The following is a 24,041-nucleotide window of genomic DNA, read 5'->3' on the forward strand; positions in this document are numbered from 1 at the left end:
CAATTGCAAAGATTATAATCTGGAATGGACCAGGGAATTACGGGTTCGGCAAGGAACAAACGGAATGAGAGGAGGAACGGAGAAAGGCATTTGAGAATGGGCCGATCAAAGATTACGAAAAACGTTCAATTTCTGTAATCTTTATTCCCGTTTGTGACATCCATGAGCCGAATTGTCTTGACTCTCAGTATAAAGGGACTCTAGATCCAGCAGGGTCTGTACAAGTCCGGAAACAGTACTAATTGTTAAGGGCGATCCGGAAGTACTGCAGAAGTGCGGAAATTCCGGTAGAAGGTCCGGAATCTTTCATTTTCGTCGCAATTTGAGAGAGGAATTCAAATTTTTGAAATTTTTCGAGTCGCGTCAAATGAAGGAACTGATAAAGTATTGAATTTTTTCGTTAAGGAGGTACTGAATTTCGCGGGAATGTACTGAAAAAGTACTGTAAAAATACTCATTTTCGGCCAGCCTGTTTTAGTAGACACCCTGATCGAGTCAATCAGAGAGGTCGGTCATGAAATTTTCAACTGAAACTGCAAATTTTGATGTTTATTTCGTCATATTTTAAATTTAAAGGGTGTTTCTAGAAGATAATTCCACGAGGAAACGAATGGAACCACTTTTAGAACCTCAAAATTGTATATAAACGGAGTTGAAGGCTTTTAAAATTTCCAAATTTTGTCTGACCTCTTCTTTTGACTCGACCCACTGTGCGCCTCGCCGAGTCGCTTTCTTTGACATCATGATGAACGCTCCTGGCCCTGTCTACGCCCACGTCTGTCATCCGCACTCTCGTCCCAAAGATGAACGCCGTATGAACGTTCAAACGTCGCCGCATTTCCTTTGACAAATCACGAATTTGCGTGGGTTTTTGTTAATTTTTCTCCTCCAATTTTTCGAAGGATTTTGTTCATGATTCAGGGTTGCCACAGGCAGGAAATGCCGGGAAACCGGAAAGTGTCAGGGAATTTAAAAATGTCAGGGCAAACCTGGAGATGTCAGGGAAAAATTGATTACCACCTTTATTTGTCTTCTGGAATGTGTTAAACGTTTCAAACAAAACATTTTGTTCGATCCCGATCGAACAAACTTAGAGCAATTTTAGGAAATTTCATCATACTCATTTTTATCCCCCCCCCCCCTCACTCTTGAGGATCCTCTCACCGACCCATCACATTGCGCGCCCGCGGTAACTAATAAATTATTCCAAATTTGCACACCTTGACCCGCCTCCCAGATTTGTGCGTCCTTAAAGGTGTCCTTTACCTTCTATTAAATTGAAAGTGCTCTTCCTAACCATTGAATCACTCGCCTTAATACCTTTTTCATGTTTCCAACCTTTCCTTCATAATTATCTTCAAATTTATCTCCATTACATCCATATTTCTTCGCAACCATGAGTCCCATCCATATGCAAATTTTCCAAATTTTCACTTTCTTTAGCTTCGGTTCTCTGATGGACCCCCAAAACCATATATATTCTGGAAGTACTCATTAAGCCCGACCTGCTCAAACCTTTATCGACCAATAAAGTTCAAATCTCAACATTCAACTCCAACTTTCAAAGTCCACGGCAAACACAGATCCGCTCCCCCTGGAGCCCCCCACCTAGCGGCCGTCCCCGCTCGGTTCCTTTTGGCTCTTGCGCGGCGCTCAAGACGTCAGCCGCTCGCCCCTTAGAGTCACTTGTATCCAGCACTCCGAAGAAGACGGACTCCTCCACGGAAGCAGCTCACCTCGAACTAAGAAGCCCTGCCTGACTCTCCTGCCGACTCGGATTTTCTACGCAAGGACAAGGATCTTGGATCTCTACCGTTGGAAGAAGTAAAGGACACTTTCCCGCCGTTTGCAAGTCCACGAAGCGAAGCTCTCACCTGGTTCCTGCCTACTCTACGAAGAAAACTGACGTTATCTTATTCCGGCTTTCTGCGTCCAGTCTGGCTCTTTCCATCATTTGCAGCTTAGTGATGAAAGGTACGCCCCAAGCGCTGCCTCATCACCCTTCGTGCTAATATTCTTTCTCTTTACAGGTTTATTCACTCACTCTTCACCACAGGTGTATCGCCTGTCCTGCTTTTGGGCTATCCCAAAAAAGTACACTCCTCTAATTGCATGCCACGTTCACTATTCCGATAGTGAAGGTTTCATGCAATTAGCCGACTTGCTTTAATAAGCACCTTCTGTGCCTATTAGAACGTATTATTCAATTATCTCATTTAATATTCCAAAATTTCTCATTGTCCCCATCTCAACCTAACCCCTAAATTGTGGAATTGAATCACTCTCGTTTTCAATCTCCATCAATTTAGTGGCATGCTTTAATGCAAATCTTCTATTTGCATTAGAACGTCCTTTTCTTTCCCCCTTTCGGCCGATCATTTATTTTAGTCACTTTTTCACCTCTCAGCTCTTTCTCTCTTTCTGGTTTGCTTCTTTTTCCTCAAAATAAGCTGGTCCCTCGGTTTTAATTTATGCCCCCCTCTTTTCTGTTTCGCTCCTTTCTCATATCCAATTTTTTCTCCTCCTCTTCTTTTTTTTCTAAGTTTTTCCCCTTTATATCGCTCATAAAATTGGTCCCTCGGGCCGGATCTAGTTTCTGGCATAAAATCTCTAAATGCTCGAAACCGGAATAGAGTGCGAACAGTCCTTAAGATTACGTCCACTTAATTAACCTGTCACAACCTTCATTTCAAATCCTAGCGCAGCAGCGAAATATCGGTGCTGAACTAGGTCCTCAACCTTAGAAAATCCTGACGAAGCTTTATGACCGTAAAGCATACCAGGTTCTGAACCTTCGAAAAATCCTAGTACAGTTGCTGTTTCGTAATCAAACTAGGTATAATTCAGATTGACATTCCTGAAATAACGTTTGCTCTTTATCTCGAATTATTTAACCTCTCATTCATAACCTTTCATTTTTTCTTCCTTATTTGAAATGTCTTCCGACGACGAAAATAATGAGGCTCATCTGAACCATGATAATCATGAAAAATTCGAGTGCAATTTGGCAACCTCATGCAAAATCTATAATCAGGATCACAACACTTTGCTTCGTGATCACCCGATATTTGGAGTCTCGTCTGCAGTATCGGCAACGGCGCACCTTATCAAAGAACTCGAAACCGAACACCGCGATCTTCGCGGCTGCTCAGTGGAAGAATCCTATGCCTATGCGGACACAGCCGCCGCTGGTTTAGTGCCCGTCAAAAATGCGCTTACTTGGCAAAACCGACTCGAAAACTTTTATAATCATAAAGTCTCACAACTGAAACAATGGATTAGCAGCGCATCCCAGTTCCTCACTGGCGTAGCGCCTGCAAAACGAGAAATACCTCCCTCATTGCAAAAAGACGAGAGTACCACGTTTACGGTCCTTGGCATACAGTGGCCGCTCTCAGAGGGAAAAAACACCGAAATTGAGACTTAAAAGATCCAATTTCAGTCTCGGTCCATTTCGATAAAATGTAAATTCTTCTCGTCAACCACTCGAAATTTTCATGTTTAGAGAATCATCTGACAAAACAACCTTTGTATTTTTATTTTTTCCTTGGCTTCGACTTCACGTTTGCCAAACTGTCTATCCATATTCGGTTTTATTTTTTACTTTGTAAGGCTCCAAGCAGCCACATTATCTTTAATTTCTTAGTTTTATTTTTCTCATTATTAATTTTTCTCCCTTTCTTCGGCCCCTCGCAAGCCAAGAATTTTCTCTCAGCATCTGCTGACAAACCTTTTTTAGCGGACTTACCCCGGCTCTTACCGCGGCCAACCAACCTTTTTTAGCGGACTTACCCCGGCTCTTACCGCGGCCAACCCACCTTTTTAGCGGACTTACCCCGGCTCTTACCGCGGCCACCAACTTTTAGCGGACTTACCCCGGCTCTTACCGCGGCCAACCAACTTTTCTTCAGCGGACTTACCCCGGCTCTTACCGCGGCCAACCAACCTTTTTTAGCGGACTTACCCCGGCTCTTACCGCGGCCAACCAACCTTTTTTAGCGGACTTACCCCGGCTCTTACCGCGGCCAACCAACCTTTTCTTTAGCGGACTTACCCCGGCTCTTACCGCGGCCAACCAACCTTTTTTAGCGGACTTACCCCGGCTCTTACCGCGGCCAACCAACCTTTTTAGCGGACTTACCCCGGCTCTTACCGCGGCCACCCAACCTTTTAGCGGACTTACCCGGCTCTTACCGCGGCCAAAACTCCTCTGCTCTGTTTCGCTGCAAACCCAGCACCCAGATGCAACCACCTCTTAGCGGACTTACCCCGGCTCTTACCGCGGCCAACCAACTTTTCTTCAGCGGACTTACCCCGGCTCTTACCGCGGCCAACCTACCTTTTTTAGCGGACTTACCCCGGCTCTTACCGCGGCCAACCTACCTTTTTTAGCGGACTTACCCCGGCTCTTACCGCGGCCAACCAACCTTTCTTAGCGGACTTACCCCGGCTCTTACCGCGGCCAACCAACTTTTCCTTCAGCGGACTTACCCCGGCTCTTACCGCGGCCAACCAACTTTTTCTTCAGCGGACTTACCCCGGCTCTTACCGCGGCCAACCAACTTTTTCTTCAGCGGACTTAACCGGCTCTTACCGCGGCCAACCTACCTTTTTAGCGGACTTACCCCGGCTCTTACCGCGGCCAACCACTTTTCTTTAGCGGACTTACCCGGCTCTTACCGCGGCCAACCTAACCTTTTTTTAGCGGACTTACCCCGGCTCTTACCGCGGCCAAACCTACCTCTCTTAGCGGACTTACCCCGGCTCTTACCGCGGCCAACCAACTTTTCTTTAGCGGACTTACCCCGGCTCTTACCGCGGCCAACCTACCTTTTTTAGCGGACTTACCCCGGCTCTTACCGCGGCCAACCTACCTCTCTTAGCGGACTTACCCCGGCTCTTACCGCGGCCACCCAACCTCTTTAGCGGACTTACCCCGGCTCTTACCGCGGCCAAAACTCCTCTTGCTCTGTTTCGCTGCAAACCCAGCACCCAGATGCAACCACCTCTTAGCGGACTTACCCCGGCTCTTACCGCGGCCAACCAACTTTTTCTTCAGCGGACTTACCCCGGCTCTTACCGCGGCCAACCTACCTTTTTTAGCGGACTTACCCCGGCTCTTACCGCGGCCAACCTACCTTTTTTAGCGGACTTACCCGGCTCTTACCGCGGCACAAACCACCTTCCTTAGCGGACTTACCCCGGCTCTTACCGCGGCCACAAAACTTTCTTCAGGGACTTACCGGTCTTACCGCGGCCAACCACCTCTTAGCGGACTTACCCCGGCTCTTACCGCGGCAACCACCTTTTCTTCAGCGGACTTACCCCGGCTCTTACCGCGGCCAACCTACCTTTTTTAGCGGACTTACCCCGGCTCTTACCGCGGCCAACCAACCTTTCTTTAGCGGACTTACCCCGGCTCTTACCGCGGCCAAACCTACCTTTTTTTAGCGGAACTTACCCCGGCTCTTACCGCGGCCAACCTACCTTTATTAGCGGACTTACCCCGGCTCTTACCGCGGCCAACCAACCTTTTTTAGCGGACTTACCCCGGCTCTTACCGCGGCCAAAACTCCTCTTGCTCTGTTTCGCTGCAAACCCAGCACCCAGATGCAACCACCTCTTAGCGGACTTACCCCGGCTCTTACCGCGGCCAACCAACTTTTTCTTCAGCGGACTTACCCGGCTCTTACCGCGGCCAACCTACCTTTTTAGCGGACTTACCCCGGCTCTTACCGCGGCCAAACCTACCTTTTTAGCGGACTTACCCGGCTCTTACCGCGGCCAACCACCTTTAGCGGACTTACCCGGCTCTTACGCGGCCCAACTTCTCCAGCGACTTACCCCGGCTCTTACCGCGAGCCAACCAACCTTTTCTTCAGCGGACTTAACCCGGCTCTTACCGCGGCCAACCAACCTTTTTCTTCAGCGGACTTACCCCGGCTCTTACCGCGGCCAAACCTACCTTTTTAGCGGACTTACCCCGGCTCTTACCGCGGCCAACCAACTCCTTTCTTTTAGCGGACTTACCCCGGCTCTTACCGCGGCCAACCAACCTTTTTTAGCGGACTTACCCCGGCTCTTACCGCGGCCAACCTACCTTTCTTAGCGGACTTACCCCGGCTCTTACCGCGGCACCCAACCTCTTTAGCGGACTTACCCGGCTCTTACCGCGGCCAAAACCTCTTGCTCTGTTTCGCTGCAAACCCAGGCACCCAGATGCAACCACCTCTTTAGCGGACTTACCCCGGCTCTTACCGCGGCCAACCAACTTTTCTTCAGCGGACTTACCCCGGCTCTTACCGCGGCCAACCTACCTTTTTTAGCGGACTTACCCGGCTCTTACCGCGGCCAACCTACCTTTTTTAGCGGACTTACCCCGGCTCTTACCGCGGCCAACCACCTTTTAGCGGACTTACCCCGGCTCTTACCGCGGCCAACCAAACCTTTCTTCAGCGGACTTACCCCGGCTCTTACCGCGGCCAACCAACTTTTTCTTCAGCGGACTTACCCCGGCTCTTACCGCGGCCAACCAACCTTTTTTAGCGGACTTACCCCGGCTCTTACCGCGGCCAACCAACCTTTTTTAGCGGACTTACCCCGGCTCTTACCGCGGCCAACCAACCTCTCTTTAGCGGACTTACCCCGGCTCTTACCGCGGCCAACCAACCTTTTTTAGCGGACTTACCCCGGCTCTTACCGCGGCCAACCAAACCTTTCTTAGCGGACTTACCCCGGCTCTTACCGCGGCCAACCAACCTTTTTAGCGGACTTACCCCGGCTCTTACCGCGGCCAACCCAAACCTTTCTTAGCGGACTTACCCCGGCTCTTACCGCGGCCAACCAACCTTTTCTTAGCGGACTTACCCCGGCTCTTACCGCGGCCAACAAACCTTTTCTAGCGGACTTACCCCGGCTCTTACCGCGGCCAACCAACTTTTCTTCAGCGGACTTACCCCGGCTCTTACCGCGGCCAACCAACTTTTCTTCAGCGGACTTACCCCGGCTCTTACCGCGGCCAACCAACCTTTTTTCAGCGGACTTACCCCGGCTCTTACCGCGGCCACAAAAACCTTCTCTCAGCAGTTTTTTCAGGCTCTCTGCAGTCATTACCTTTCTCTTAGTAGCCTTTAAATCTTACTCAGCTCTCGATAGCTAACAACAAATTACCCTCGTCAATCGACCCTGAGAATATTAATCTCGGCGATACTCTCCAGTCATGGAGAATGAAATAACCGTTGTAAATAAATAATCAATACTTACTGATAATTTATAGCAATAATTATTTCAACTCACTACTTTAACTTTAATTTAATTTAATTTCCCTATACTTAATATTACTTTATTCTCATTAATTCCTCAAAAATGATTTATTATTATTAAGTATTTAAAACTTGAATTAACCCCGAGAGCCTTAAAACCTCGGCGATGCTCTCTAATTTTTTTGGAGAACGAACTAGTATTATGAAATAAATTATTTACTTTCTATCATAATTTCTTCACTTTAAGTAATTAAGAAAACATTAATCTCTTTACTTTAAGTATCCAACTATTATTCTCTTCAAGTTAATTTTCTAAGTATTAACTTATCCAAATTAATTATCTACATATTAATTTTTACTTAAGATTACTTACCCAATTATAACCTCACTCACTTAATTATCTAGGTATTACTTCGGTCACATTAATTATTATTGATAGAATATTACTCATTTAGATAACTACAATGTAAATAATATGTTGATATCTCCTATTAATTTTCCCACCCAAAACCCACCCCACCTAAGTGGCGATATACTTCACACACGTGTGGAATGCATAATAACTTCGAGCAGATTTCATCATTTTGTACGATCCGTCATTCACTTTCGAACCAACTTACGTTGGTTCAACCCCCGGAGTATGTTCGATCCCGATCGAACAAACTTAGAGCAATTTTAGGAAATTTCATCATACTCATTTTTATCCCCCCCCCCCCCTCACTCTTGAGGATCCTCTCACCGACCCATCACATTGCGCGCCCGCGGTAACTAATAAATTATTCCAAATTTGCACACCTTGACCCGCCTCCCAGATTTGTGCGTCCTTAAAGGTGTCCTTTACCTTCTATTAAATTGAAAGTGCTCTTCCTAACCATTGTATAACTCGCCTTAAACACCTTTTTCATGTTTCCAACCTTTCCTTCATAATTATCTTCAAATTTATCTCCATTACATCCATATTTCTTCGCAACCATGAGTCCCATCCACATGCAAATTTTCCAAATTTTTCACTTTCTTTAGCTTCGGTTCTCTGATGGACCCCCAAAACCATATATATTCTGGAAGTACTCATTAAGCCCGACCTGCTCAAACCTTTATCGACCAATAAAGTTCAAATCTCAACATTCAACTCCAACTTTCAAAGTCCACGGCAAACACAGATCCGCTCCCCCTGGAGCCCCCCACCTAGCGGCCGTCCCCGCTCTGTTCCTTTTGGCTCTTGCGCGGCGCTCAAGACGTCAGCCGCTCGCCCCTTAGAGTCACTTGTATCCAGCACTCCGAAGAAGACGGACTCCTCCACGGAAGCAGCTCACCTCGAACTAAGAAGCCCTGCCTGACTCTCCTGCCGACTCGGATTTTCTACGCAAGGACAAGGATCTTGGATCTCTACCGTTGGAAGAAGTAAAGGACACTTTCCCGCCGTTTGCAAGTCCACGAAGCGAAGCTCTCACCTGGTTCCTGCCTACTCTACGAAGAAAACTGACGTTATCTTATTCCGGCTTTCTGCGTCCAGTCTGGCTCTTTCCATCATTTGCAGCTTAGTGATGAAAGGTACGCCCCAAGCGCTGCCTCATCACCCTTCGTGCTAATATTCTTTCTCTTTACAGGTTTATTCACTCACTCTTCACCACAGGTGTATCGCCTGTCCTGCTTTTGGGCTATCCCAAAAAAGTACACTCCTCTAATTGCATGCCACGTTCACTATTCCGATAGTGAAGGTTTCATGCAATTAGCCGACTTGCTTTAATAAGCACCTTCTGTGCCTATTAGAACGTATTATTCAATTATCTCATTTAATATTCCAAAATTTCTCATTGTCCCCATCTCAACCTAACCCCTAAATTGTGGAATTGAATCACTCTCGTTTTCAATCTCCATCAATTTAGTGGCATGCTTTAATGCAAATCTTCTATTTGCATTAGAACGTCCTTTTCTTTCCCCCTTTCGGCCGATCATTTATTTTAGTCACTTTTTCACCTCTCAGCTCTTTTCTCTCTTTCCTGGTTTGCTTCTTTTTCCTCAAAATAAGCTGGTCCCTCGGTTTTAATTTTATCCCCCCCTCTTTTCTGTTTCGCTCCTTTCTCATATCCAATTTTTTCTCCTCCTCTTCTTTTTTTTCTAAGTTTTTCCCCTTTATATCGCTCAAGGGTTGCCACAGGCAGGAAATGCCGGGAAACCGGAAAGTGTCAGGGAATTTAAAAATGTCAGGGCAAACCTGGAGATGTCAGGGAAAAATTGATTACCACCTTTATTTGTCTTCTGGAATGTGTTAAACGTTTCAAACAAAACATTTTGCCTGAAAAATATTTAAAATTATGTCTTTTTAACCATCCGGCATTTCTTCAGGGAAATTTCAGGGACATTCAGTCTCTAAATTCTGTAGCAATCCTGAATTGATTGGATCCAAAATTTCTGGAAATTTCATGGGAAAATAATCATAACTTCCTTCAAACTTTAATATTTTCTGAAAGGAAATTCGGCAACATTTGAATTTCGAATGCTTGTACAGCATTCTTACTTAGCAAGGCAGTAGTGATGTCTGTGGAAGATGGGGAAGGGGGGGGGGGGTTAAGTTCGATTTACTCATAAAGTCTTCGCGCTCCGCGCAAAAAAGGGTGGGCGAACGATATAATTGAAATGTTCTCGGAATTCGGTGTTTTTCGCTCCGGAACGACTCAAGTGTCATTGGAGGTTTCAATTCTTGGTTTCTATGCCTCAAAAAGTTCGTCCGTCGCAAGGATGGACCGCGTTTGGCAGAAAGGAACCAAGCCACATCGGCTATTAAAAACTGGGCAATTTAATTTTTTTTACCAGAGAATGATTTTGCGGATTCCTTTGAAAAGCTTAAGGAATTTGCCTCGTTGTAGGGAGAAAATTCGCTGAAATTTGCCCAAAAATCCGCACAAACATTTTCATGAAAAAAATTGGAGTGCCCATTCAAATGTGGCAATATCTGATGTGGCTTGGTTCCTTTCTGCTTGACACGGTCCAAATGTGGCGTGGGTACGGATGTACACCGGGATCAAATTCATATTTGCTGCTTCTGGGGACAAAAAAATTCTATATTTTCTTTCCCGTTAAAATTTGCCCGAGGACTCATAAATGTAACATATTTTCATTGGCGAGATGGGAAGGATCTATTTTTTTTAGGTTTTTAACTTTTTTATGTTTTAGCCGCTGAAGAAGGGATTAGTTGCTTCGCCCCAAAAGATACGGTTTTATATGTGTGTTTTTACAGCTTTTATCCCAATTTTTGTGTCATCGTTTATAAGATTCCCTCTGTATGAGTTTGATTAAATCAATCCCGAGGGTTTTTCTCCTTCTTTTTTACTCCGTTTAGTGTTTTCTATGGGCATGAGCGGTGGGAAGCAGAAAGAGGAAAACAAGCACTTGTTATCGTTTTAGTTTTCAGAATTTGTGTCGTCAAAACACTCGCAGATGTAGCAGAGCAATCATTGATAATCAATGCAAGCGTTTTTTGATCTGATCAATCGTTAATCGCCCTTAATATTGATGTATTGATTACTGCGCCGCAGGGGGCTCTTTAAATGACTCATCATTTTTTAGCCCAGCAATTTAGCCTATTTGTTGTTGAGTGAGTTGCGCCATCGGTAGAATTTTGAATTCTGAGCGAAAACAAACGGATTGACGAGCTTTTGGAAGAAGTGGCAAATTCTAACATTTTGAAATGTATTTAGGATCATTCATTTGAGAAAGAACGATTTGGCAACCTCGCGTATAGACTTGGCGATGAGCGCGCGCGGCGCACAGTGTGTTGATCCGTCGATCTGAGTGAAGTAACTCCTTTTTTACCTCGTTGCTTCGTATCTCAGCATTAGAAATTTCCTTATGTTACTAGACGAACGCCGAAATAAAAGCCCAAATAAACGAGAAAAATTGATCTAATCACTGAGAACTTGATCCTTACGTAGTTACGTATCTTGTTGGGGGTAATGCCAGGTCACTTGCCCCTGCCAAGGTTTTAGTTAGAGTCCCTTTATACTGAGAGTCAAGAAAATTTGAATCCATTTCTGATTGGTTCCCGTATTTTAGGCCTCCACAGTGTCACAAACGGGAATAAAGATTACATTTTCACCAATTGCAAAGATTATAATCTGGAATGGACCAGGGAATTACGGGTTCGGCAAGGAACAAACGGAATGAGAGGAGGAACGGAGAAAGGCATTTGAGAATGGGCCGATCAAAGATTACGAAAAACGTTCAATTTCTGTAATCTTTATTCCCGTTTGTGACATCCATGAGCCGAATTGTCTTGACTCTCAGTATAAAGGGACTCTAGTTTTAGTGAAATGACGTTACTGCAGCAGCTGAATCTTCCAAGCACTGTTGCCACGTAGTAGAGACGCGATTCTACTCGGAAAACCTTCCATTGAACAGGAAAAAACACCCTTTCAAACCACGATTCCTCCGCGGGTTTTGCACCAACAATAACAAAAATTCTTAGCTGCCGTGCAAATATTGAACCCCAAAAGGGCGCGAAAATTCAAACCTCGACAATCAGTGATTCCGTGGATGGGTGATCATCGATGAGTACGTGATCGGTCAACTCAGAGACAAGGCGTCGCTACCCGCATAAAGGAACCTAACTCTATTCCAACGTTGTAAACTGGACTCAGACAATTCTATTTTTTGTACAATTTTCGTCAAAAATTTTCTGATTTTTGCCTGAAATTTTTCAATCAATTTTCAACAATTCAATTTTCATCAAATGGATGTATTGTAAAAGCAATTCTATGATTCAACAACTGCTCAAACAATTCTATGATTTACACAATTTTCGTCAAAAATTTTCTGATTTTTGCCTGAAATTTTCCAATCAATTTTCAACAATTCAATTTTCATCGAATGGATGTATTGTAAAAGTGCTGAATTTTTCTGTCGAGGTGGTACTGAATTTTTTGAGAATGTACTGACAAAGTACTGTAAAAGTATTGATTTTCGGCCCGCCTGTTTTAGTAGACACTTTGGGGTGTCTGAAGCCTTGGCTATGCTCGACTAGACAAGTAAAATTACGTCACCGACTGCGTGTAAAAAAGCTGGGATTACCTCTTCCGCTGATGGGAATACGGTTGCATATTTGCACGATCCAAGTGACTCTTGATTGGTGTGTATAAGAACGCATAAGTTGGGGAAGGTCAATATAATGACGTGTATGAGTCATGTGTTGTGCCGTTCGTGTACTTTCCAGTGCATCACTCTAATATTTAGGTTTGCAAGTTCGTAACAAGAGATTAATCCAGCTAGGGATGCCTTGAACCTTCTATTATTCTTTTTTATACCGCCGCGTGTCTATGCTCATGAACCAAAACAGTTGCGCAATTTTGAAGCGATGAACTGAATTAGACTACGTTAATTAGTGACCTACATTGTTATCTCCTGCAAATGTTCGTTTAAGATACCTTCTTGCAACATGCTGCACAACATTTTTAAAATGAGTTTTTAATGCGAATAATGTCTTGAGTTCTGTTCCGTGGCACACAGGCTCGTCTGGAGCAATACATGGTAATTTTTCCGTAAATTTTCACGTGTCCTATTTTGTTCCGTAGCTGCTTAAAGTGGTTTTCAGCTGCGTTAGCTAGGGCACTTGGGCTTTTTTGCTCGATTGACGCACAAACGTGGTTTTTTCCGCATACCCCTCGGGGCGGGGCCCCGTTGCGAACAGCGGAACCTCTGAAGAATCAAAACGCAACAGGAACTTAGGTGGCAAAAATTGCTGATGCGCGTAGAGGAGCTCCCTGAGGAACCCCCTATCCCTTCAGAAAATCATAACCCTTAACAACGAGGAAAATTTATACTTGCACGTAATCGGGTTTCCCTCTTCCGTGTTCAAATCCGATCAAAGTCGAACGACTTATTTATTACCAGACGAACGTAACCCCTCATAAAATTACCTCACTCTACTCCATTTAAAAATTTACAGCTTTTCCCCTTTTGATGATAATCGAGAATTTGCAAGAGTCAATATTATCGCCTCATTTGAAGTACTTGATAGGGGTGGCCTGACGAACCAGAGCCTTTCCCGCGGTAGGCACCAAGGATGTTTTTTTTTTAAAAAAATGTTGGAGTCCTTCCCAAATCTCTCCCTCCTTCTCCATCCCTTCCCCTTCGAGATTTTGACGCAGTCTTTATTTGAAAACTTTTCAATTCGCCATATTTTAATGCTTTAATATACAATTTTGCGGGAAAATGTCCCACGGTGATTGATCGAGAGACTGGCATTTCGATGTTTTCAAAGTAGTCCCCATGATGGTTCAAATTCGAAATCTATAACAGGGTAATTCAGGAGGCTCGCACTACCAGCTTCAAGCATCACCCTTGTAACTTTGGAACGAATTGAGATAGAGACTTGAAATTTTGCGAGTGATCCTATGTCAAAGGGAACTATTTTTGGAATCCCCCCCCCTCCACCCCCCCCTTAAAAAACTGGGGATCTCTTTGGAAAAGGGCGCAAACATCTCGGAACCGGACTTGGGACTTTCAAATCACCCTGTATGGATGCATTGCGTCTAGGCTGAGGACCGATCTTCAATTTTTGCCGATCGGAGCCCTTTTTCATTGGCGGATCCAGCAAATTGGCGACATCGTCTTTTTTGCGTTTAAAGCTATGGAAATGTATCGATTCTTGGAGGGGCCAGGTGTTCCAACAAGAATCGATTATTTAGCATATGAGGACTGTAACAATAGCGGATGTGAAAAATTACCTTTTCGAAACACGCTTAAAAAATTGTTTTGTTCACACAAAAATTTAATATGTTTGGCTCTGGCATAATTTACAGATCTCGAAGATCACATCTCAAGTATTTTCTCAAAATTTTCTCGATGCCAAAACAGTTTTTTGAATGTGTTTCGAAAAGGTAATTTTCCACATCCGCTATTGTTACAGATAAGTCCTCAGATGTTTAAATGGAAGAAATCCGGTGTTGCCAAATTTTCGGTTCCGACTCTGCCTTTTTTTCTGGCGGTTCAACTTGGCAGTGAAGCGGAGGACGGTGCGGAGCGAGCTTATCGTCACGGCGACGTCATCGCGGCGCGGCGCCGTACGGTGGCGCTCTCTGGGCGCTCGGCCCGGCATTGCAAGATGGCCGGGGAGCTGGGAACTGGCAAGTCTCGGTGCCTGCGCGAGTGTCCATGTCGACCGCGGCGGGGTGTGCAGTGTGCGGTGTCGGTGCGCGCTGTGCTTGTGCTTGGCCTACTAACCTGCTTCCGAGTCGGCGGCTAGTCGATCGAGTCGCGTCGAGCACTCGGCAGCTTATCTCGAGGCCGCCGCCAACCCGGTCGCCCGTCGCAACTTCACTTTTCACAGCTCCGCGCCCGGAAAACCCTTTTTCCGAGTCCCCGTTTTCCCCCAGTTTTCGCCCGCCCCCGACCCCGTGATTTCGCCTCGCGACTCGCCCCGAACCCGGTGAAAGTGGACCCGCCACGATCCGCTCTTTCGAAGCAGGAAGTGCCATTTGGATACGCAAGGATACCCACCAAGTGATTAACCCTACTTTTGCCTCCGTTACTACCAGTGCTCCACCATTTTTCATATCACCGTTTCCCGCATGTATGTGACGAGTGTTCCGAATTCTCAACCCCGAGTGTTTTCGGCCCCGCACGGATTCGACGATCTGTGTCAATGTCAGTGCCAGTCAGGAGGGGAGTGTTAGTGCATGAGAGGCGCCCTTCGGGGAGGGCGAGGGGGGTCAACTGCTCCCATGCCCCCCATTTTTGGAAATTGACCCCACGATCTGTCCATAAACGTCGGGCTCTTTTTGCGATTTTTGGCCCTCTCCCCCCCTTTCCCTTCAAAATAGTTTGTTAGGTGATCTTGTGCCCCCCTCCCCACTTACCCTTTCCACCTGAATATCCGAAATCTTCTCACTGTCGGTTTCTTTTGGCGGGTGTTAAACTCGAATTTGGAGAAATCGTGATTTTTTGCAATTTTGCCTTTAAGATCTGACTTTGGTAGGGCCCTTGTTCTGCATGCGGGACTTTTGAAATATCGAGTTTTTGCTCCAAGCGTAGCGCATCGACGGTTGCACTGGCGCGAGTCCACTCGTGAGGGCCCGTCAATGTCAGGTGGCAGTGTCAGCGTGGTTTTTTTTATAGATTAGCCAGCCGTCGAATTGGGTTACGCCGCTGCCGCCCTGCTCACCCTTTGCGGCCTTTTCGTCGGAGCTCTTGCCGCACGCTTTCGAGGTTTGCCCCCGGCCCCCGGTGCTCGTTGGATCATTTGGATTGCATTTTGCAAAAAGGAACCACTAGCATTGCAACGATGCTAAGATTGTGCAACTTCATCTTTTGCAATAAAATTGCGGAAATCGTGAAAAACTATGAAATTTAGATGGTAATTTTTGTCTTAAATTTGCAGTTTTTAGCGAGTAAAGTAGAAACTATTAATGGATAATCGGGTTTTTCCTCCAAGACAAAAGAAGTTGCCCAATCTTAGCAACATTGCAATGCTAGTGGTTCCTTTTTGCAAAATGCAATCCATGTGTTGGTCTCATCACGGCGCACAGTCAATTAGAGAGGTCGGACATGCAATTTTTGACTTAAACTGCAAAATTTTATGTTTATATCGCCACATTTTAAACTTTGAGAAGTGTCTCTTGGAGAGAATTTCACGAGGAAACCAATGGAACCACTTAAAGAACTTCAAAGTTTTGTATGAACGGAGTTATAAGCGCTTAAAGCTTCCAAATTTTGTCCGATCTCTTCTATCGATTCGATCCATTGTGCGGCGCGCCAGTATTGCAGCATTGTAGCGCGTAACATATATATTTTCTGTCTTCCCGGTCGTTTCCGGAGTGAACGAATATTTGCGCGCTCTCGCACCGAGAACGATTACGTTCGCCTCGCGTTGATACGTATCGACGATCGCTCCGCTGTTAATTTCAATTTGTTCTGACCTCTGCTTCCCTTCTTGCTGAATCCCCGCGAAAATGCGGTTTTTCAACGTAACCTCGCCAACGTTTCGTGCAGGATCCCCCAGCCGGAAGGAACGCTAATAAACGATCGGAGGGAAACCCCCCCCCCCCCCCCCCCCAATTGATAGTACGGCTGAAATATCTTTCAATTTTTCGAAGAGCATTTGCATTTTTAGAAACCCTAAACCTTATTTTCTTCTCCAAGCTCTTCGAAAATCAAGATTCTCGGACATTTTTACCATGGGCCCGGATTCTTCTATGTATATTTTCATACCAAGTTGTCATGAAGTCATTGCAATGTGATCTCACGCCCCTTTAGCCATAATCAGCTCGCAGCTATAATCAGCAATCTCGGTTCATTGGTTTGTGAGGGGGGAAGGGGGGGGGGGCTCCTCTCTGACTGGCTCTGGTTGTAGTTTTAATTCCTCGAAAGTTCCGAACCAAGTGTTAACGCCTCGCTGTGATTCCAGGTTGAAGTGTTCAGCGTGCCAACGGAGCTCAAATCAAAGATCGATCAATAGTTACCAAATTTAGTCAAAATATTGTGTTACTCGAGCACTTTAGTCCTCAGAAGTGTGTTCAAAGACTGGACATTTGTGCAATTGTGCTACGCGCTCGATGTCCACTCAACTCGATTTAGTTAATGTGCAGTGAAATTAGTGCTTCTCAGTGAAGGGACAATTGAAAGCCCGAGGAATTGCCGGCTAAAACTTGTCGGGCAAGTGTTACCCAAGTGCGGAATCAAGGATTTCCCGTCGGATTTTGAGCTTTGCCGGAGTGCGGACAGAGATTGGACGGGAGTTTCGGCCATGAGCAATTGTCGGGTATCGCGGTGAATTTCGGCCATGATCAATTTCGACCGGGGCTATTCGCCGCCCGCCGGGGCCGGCGTGGCCTAAGCGTCGCCGCCGCCGGTGGCCCCGATCGCGGGCCGCGTGGCCGTCGCTGGAAATTCGGAGCATGTCCGTAACCGATTGCTTGGAGCGGCTCCAGCCGTGCTCGGCTTCCCGCTACCAGGATGACGTCATCAACGGGCTCTCGACCGCCTCCGACGACACGCTGTCGCCTCAGACGAGCGTCTCCCCCGAACCGGACGCCGCGAGCATATTCGACTGGTAGGCAGCTTAGCTTCTTCACGCATTCACTGAAAAAAAAAGATTGGTCGAATTTACCATTCCTTCACGCTGTATTTCGCACAGCGTCAATTCAGAGTCAATTCTGCCAGAAGAAAGGTAACCGTTACTATGTACTGGTACATGTAACCATTCCTCTGGCGGAATCGACTTGAAGATTGGTAGAATTCACCATTCCTTCACGCTGTGTGAAATACTGCGTGACAAATGTTGACAAATGTAGAAAATAATGAAAAACACAATGTCTATTAGTCTATATAGCCAATAGAGAATTTGCAGGTGTCTGAAATTTGATGAATTTCATGTTAAAGTGAAAATTACTGAGTGAACTGAACACGAGGATACCCTTGGTTCATGAATTGAACAATTTTTGGAGAAGATATGACAAAATGATCTAATCTGCTAAAATAGACGTGTTTAAATGGGAAATGCCGCCAGATGACGTCACAAGGCGGTGCATTTTCTCGCTTTTAAATCTATTTTTACAGTATTTCCCATATCAGAAAAAATTTATACAAAATACTGTGGAATCAGATTTTTAGGTACTTTTAGATGAATCAATAAAAAATGTGCATGCCAATTCTCCATTGTCGGTCTCCCATGGTGTAGTGGTTGTAGCGCCGGCTCTGTAAACAGGAGGTCCTAGTCGAGTGTCCACTTCACAAGTTAGAACATGAGCCGCGGGAATCGGTGCCGTCTTACACAACTTGTGTGTGGGTCGGTAGACGTACAGGTAGAAGAGTACCCGAGGTACACAGTACAGCAGTACATACGTCCAAGACAAGGGTTTCAGGACGAGAGATGAGGTTAAAGCGGCCTTGACTCCCATCCCGCACGACTCGCCCGACGAAGACGCTCACCTACGGATCTTTCTAAATGGAAAGTTTTTCCTCTTCTTTCTATGACTTGTCAGCTTTTATTTCAGCGTTTGCAGTTTTGATAAACGTTGTGTGGGCACAGGGAGAGAAAAACGCGAAAATTTAGGGAAAATAAATGGGTCAGGGAGAAGCGGGAGCAGTGAGGGAGAAAACCAGTGGCGTGGCGTTAATTGCGATATGTCGATTGTTATGCCATTCAAACCTATGGTAAAGAATCGATTATTTAGGTGTTCGCTGCGAACACCCTGTTTATCGATCCTTTTCCATAGGTTTAAATGGCATAACAATCCATGTATCGCCGCATGTAATCGCAGCTCACACCACGCCACTGGAGAAAACCCGAGGACTCGAAAATTGGAGGAAAATTATTAGGTTTACGGAATAGGCGAATTTTGAAGTGTTCCGTCTCATAGCTTACTTTTTCTCCCAGCCGAGTTAGGAAATGGTAATTTTTCATTCCGTAGTATGTCTTTACCGCCCGATAGTTTATCAGAATTGGTCCTGAGAAATCTGAAAAAATCTGAGAATTTCCTTTTCAAATTTTGAATTGTTGAATACTCCAGGGTGTCTACAAGTCCGGAAATAGTGCTGATATTTCAAGGGCGGTCCGAAAGTACTGAAAAAGTGCAGAAATTCCGCAAGAAGGTCCGGAATTTTTTGGTCATTTTTGTCGCAATTTGAGCGAGAAATTCAAAATGCTAAAATTTTTCGAATTTCGTCAAATGTAGGTACTAAAAGAGTACTGAATTTTTCCGTGGAGAAGGTACTGAATTTCTTGGGCATGTACTGGAAAAGTACATTAAAAGTACAGATTTTTGGCCAACCTGTTTTAGTAGACACCCTGGACTCAGAAAAAAACATATTAAGGCTCCAAGCAGCAAGCACACAATCGCTTTCCCCTCCGAGAAACATGTTCTTATGTAGCTCGCTTGCTTTTTGAAAGTTCTCGTGCTTGCGTTGTCAAAAGTTCACGACTCGCCAAGGAGAGCTTTGAGGCAACGATGTGCGTTAGATTCTCAGAAGGCACAATCACGGATAACCTCAAAGAGTAAGAGGGTTTGCACTTAGCGGGTCACTTTGATGCATTATTCATCCTGCAAAATTCTGAGAATTTTAATTGTAACGATAACTTACAGTTTTTCAGAGAAACTTGAGTAGGTACGACGTCATTTTCAATATTCCTGACCTCGATCCCGCCTTCTAAAAAAGAAATGTTTCTAAGATGTATTTTCCTCATTTCTATTGCTCCCTGCGAGAAGCGGGAAAAATTAGGTCTCCTCATTTTCGGAATTGACAGACTTGGAATCGCCGCAGGTTTACGCATCACGCAACATTAAATATCTTGATTAAGAGTCGAATTCAGTAACTTTCGTCGTTCGAATCGTGTTCTACGTGGTACTTTGATTCAGAAACGTGTGTGAGAATGCGTGACTCGGTAACTTGTCTAGTGGTCCACTCCTCCTGCCTGGCGAGCTGGCAACGCTACGCAAGCAGTGGCGTGACGTGCTTTGCGATTTATCGATTGTTATGCCGATTAAACCTATGTAAAAGGGTCAATAAACAGGGTGTTCGCAGCGAACACCTTATTAATCGATTCTTTACCATAGGTTTAAATGGCAAAACAATCGATTCATCGCAATTCACGCCACGCCACTGACGCAAGGAAGCCGGGCGCGCAATGTGTCATGTCGCACCTAATTCAATATCCCAGGCGAGCGGCACAGCAGGAAGTGAGACCTTTGGGCTCTCCTCGGCCCTACGCAGTACGCACAGCCACACTGTCGTCCTGAGGAAGAACGCCTTATCAACATTCGAGAGTTGCCGAATTTCCACCGATAAAATTCGATTTTTAAGGAGGTTTACGAATATCGACGGTGAAACTCCCAGACCACGTATCTCGTTTGCGGTGTTTAAAAATCTCCACTCACATTTTATTTTTTGAAGGAGATCAAATCAATATCACTCCTTACAATTTTCACAGATTTTTCTCCGCAGAAAGAGGAAAAACCACGGAAGTTTTCACGAACTGACGTTGAGTAGTTTTCTATTTAAAAAATAAAGTATGACAGGAAGTCTGCGACGTCGCAAACCGAGATACGTGGTTTGGTAGTTTCACCGTCGATATGTTTCCTTGAAGTTTTCAGGGACCTCAAGTGATACTGCGAACAAAATTATCTGAAAAATTGGGAGGCAAATAATCATAAGTTTTCTAAAAAATTCGTGTTTTATTGGAAGAAATTTGGCAACGCCTGAGGGTTTATAGGGCGTTCTTCCTCAGCACGGCAGTACAGAGAAGCCGAGGGACGCCAAGGTGTTCTCGTTGTCGGCGTTGCAGAGTTTGCCGTGTCAATGCAGCCGCGTCGCCACGCGTAATCGTTCTGTCATGAGCCACTAGGCAGGCTGCGAACAGATCGTAAAGTCTGCGGGTGTGGGAAACCGGTAAGGGTCTTTCACGCTGGTCACAGAATCGTGTTTTCATGCTTGATTCTTTTAGATCAGCTAAAAATAATCAAAACTGTCCAAACAGCAACTCGTTACGTTCAATATTAACCGAAATATCGCCATTTGAAAAATTCGGTTTATAACGTCATCCACCGCGGTGTGGCATTCTTGGTTTCTTCCACCTCGCTTTCATCCGAGTTACACGTTGAGTAACCAGTGGAAATTAATGTGTGTTTCCCGCACTAATGAAAGCATGGTGGAAGAAACCAAGGGTGTCACTACCACAGTGGATGACGGTAGAACCCGTATTTTTCTAAGTGCGATATCTCTGTTAATATTGGACGTGGAAGGTTGCTTTATACACAGATCTAATTATTTTTAGCTGATCTACAGGAATCAAGCATCAGAACACCATTCTAAGAGTTTTGAGACCAGCGGAACCTGGCCCAGTGACCCATGGTCGGGATATTCCATCAGATCAGAAAAATATAGGTCAGATTACCTGCACTGAGAAAAAAGTTACGGGCTATATAGACCTACCGACCGTACCGGGCTCAAGCCGAATATTCCGGGTGCTGGAGCTGTAGCTTCGATGCTCCGGGTGCTACGCCCTAACGCGGACGGTATGTCTATATTGCCCGTAAGTACGGCTTCCACGGCAGGAGTTCTTTTTCAGTGTGTTGAAATGAACTCATCTCTTCATGGACCGTATTGTCTATCATATTGAATTGTATCCTTAGGTCCAAACAACATCTTCCTTTTCTCAATGGAGCCGAGTAGACTCATCGTTAGTGCGACTGGAGTCCCTTTATGGAGAGAGTTGTATATGACAACATATAATGTATCTTATTTGGCATGGTCATACTCAGACAATGGCAGGAGAGACGTCGCCAAAGAAGGTCCTTGATTGGGTTTCTTTTATTAGTAGGCGCAGAGGACGCCCTATGAGAGTTTGAAGGGATGGGATTGAAGCCGATATGTTAAGGTGCTCGATGCCCGAAGGGCTGCGGTTCGACAGGGGGCTGGGGGCAGTGGAGGTCAAGGGTCTCAGAGCGCCCGGGAGCGCTAATTCGTCTTTGATCAACGCATCCCTGAATCCCTCTCCTCTCAATCCGTTTGTTCCCTGACGCATCCCTAATTCCGCGGTCCATCTTTGCAATCGCTGAAAACGTTATCTCTCTCCCTAAACGTTATCCTGTGACACCGGAGAGTTCTGCGGGCTGTTGTAATTGATAGACAAAGTGATCGACAAAGAAGACATAAGGAGGAAAGAGCGATCCTATCGGTTGAAATCGGCGGTTCCTATAGACTTACGGGCCAAATGATGGACTAACTATAGGGTCTCTCGTGGGTTGCCGTTAGTTAATCTATTACCTTCCTCGCATGTCCATTGCATCCACCCGCTTCCACCAATAGGATACCTCTATATCCCTTTTTATCTTCTTTGTCTATAGTTTTGTGTATCAATTTCAATAATCGGCCCGCTGGATGTCACAAACGGGCATGAAGATTATACAGTTTATGACGTTTTTCGTCATCTTTTGTCACCCCTTGTCTAGATTCCTCTCCTGTACGTACCAACCATAGACATTAGCGTTAGGAAAATGTACACAGTATATGCATTCGTCATCTTGACGTCATAACGTGCTCGATTACAGCTTTGTCTATACATTTCAGCAGTAAGCCTGCTGCCGGCTGAAATACGGGAACCAATCAGAAATGGATTCCGTTTGACTTGACTCTCAGTGTAAGTGGACTGTTAATGCGACGAGGATGTACGATACCCGGCCGTGACGTAGGTCAGAAACGGTTTATCAGAGGCATAACAGCTCGGAGACCTTAGTTTGGCATCTATGACGGAGGTGGAGATTGTGGCCGGCCGCGATCTTCACCTAGTAACCATGATGTCGTAACTCCGCAGCTGCCCTTCACCTAAAAACCATTCTGTGAGTCCATTTCGCTCTTCTCGCTGGGAGCTGAGGGGGCAATCCATTTCTCCCTCCCCCGCTCCTCCCTACCGCCGGCTCTTTTCTCGCTCTTCTTTTTCGTCGTGGGCGCCATCAGCTTCTCGTCGTCGACGCTCCGCGAATTTATTTGAATTTTTTTTTCTTCTCGGTGGATCTCCAGCCTGTGCGCAATGCGTTTTGAGCATGATCCATGTTTTCAAATCGGAATCAATATACAGGGTCGCCACAGTCAGGGAAAATGATGAAAATGTCAGGGAAAATGATGACTATGTCAGGGAAAAATCATCAAGTCACCTTTATTTGCTTTTTATAATGGCTTTGACGCTCCGAACGACAAATCTTGCCTGAAAAAATTTTCTAATAATGTCTTTTTACCATGTAGTATATCTTCAATTGTCAGGAAATTTCATCAAAATGTCTCCGGGAAATGTCAGGGAATTTCATTCTCTAGATTCTGTGGTAACCCTGAATATAGTGCCGCCGAATTTCGGAACTTTTCCCGGAGTCTTAGAGATTCCTGGAATTTTCAGCTATTTTGGGAATTTTTTTTTTCTGGAATTCCGGGGTTTTTGTTACTTTAATCGATTATATGAACAAATTTGAGGATTTTTTTTTCTCAAAATTTAAATTTGACGATCTTCGAAAGTAAATCCGGGCGTCTTTCGAAATTTTTCCGCGGAACTTTTGAAAAATCGGAATTTTTCTCGGAACTTTGGGGAATTGGAATTAGTTTTGGAAACCCGGGAATCTTTGGTATCACAAAATGGCAGCCTTGAATCATTACATGAATTATCTTGAAAGTTCCTTTCTCCGGACCATGCAGTCACTAGAAACTTTCGTGCTAAAAATTGTCCTCCAAAATTTGAAAGTCAAGTCAGGAGCTCTGTGTGTAAGCTGTGTATCCAATTCCCAATCGATTTCAATGCACTGCGATATTGATGGCCTATTGGAAATAGTACTCATGACTCTTTTTCACTTTTCACTGAAAAAAATAAAAGTGTGGTTTGAGACACAGTGACATGAGTAAGTATGGTAATAACGAACAGACTCCATGCTAGCAATTTCTGTAACTCTGACCGCATTCAACGAAAGTGTATAGTAAAAGCTACCTTAAGTCCAACAGTGGCGTGGCATGCTTCGCGATGTATCGATTGAGCTGCCATATAAACCTATGGAAAAGTATCGATAGCCAGGGTGTTCGCAACGAACACTTTAATAATCGATTCCTTAACACATCTTCAAATGGGGAAATATCGTTATAATCGACCTTTAGCGCCTCGCCGCTGCGCCACGCGAACTTGTAAGGCCTCCGCACGCGCCAATTGTGAAGCTCGCTGTTGATTTCAGCTTAATGTGAGGCTCGCCGTAGCTTATCGGGTGGGATTAATTAACATCGATGACCTTAGACGAGCCCCACATTAATTTGATA

The 24,041-nt window shown here is 45.2% G+C and overlaps 1 protein-coding gene across 5 annotated transcripts in view; it reads left to right on the forward strand.

Annotated features, from left to right (window-relative positions):
• Positions 1-24,041, forward strand: part of tai (basic helix-loop-helix family member taiman) — a 254,441-nt gene that overhangs the window by 189,604 nt on the left and 40,796 nt on the right. For 2 of the 5 annotated variants that reach the window (XM_072295871.1, XM_072295878.1), the window contains exons 1-2: positions 14,438-14,759; positions 16,663-17,307. The exons of 2 other annotated variants lie outside the window; for them this stretch is intronic. In XM_072295871.1, the coding sequence (XP_072151972.1) occupies positions 17,153-17,307 (155 nt within the window). In that variant the 5' untranslated portion in view covers positions 14,438-14,759; positions 16,663-17,152. Of the gene's footprint in view, positions 1-14,437; positions 14,760-16,610; positions 17,308-24,041 lie in introns of those variants that run through there. One more of the 5 variants, XM_072295876.1, reaches the window with a different exon arrangement.

This window comes from Bemisia tabaci, chromosome 1, assembly GCF_918797505.1.
Source record: "Bemisia tabaci chromosome 1, PGI_BMITA_v3".
Taxonomy (NCBI): domain Eukaryota; kingdom Metazoa; phylum Arthropoda; class Insecta; order Hemiptera; family Aleyrodidae; genus Bemisia; species Bemisia tabaci.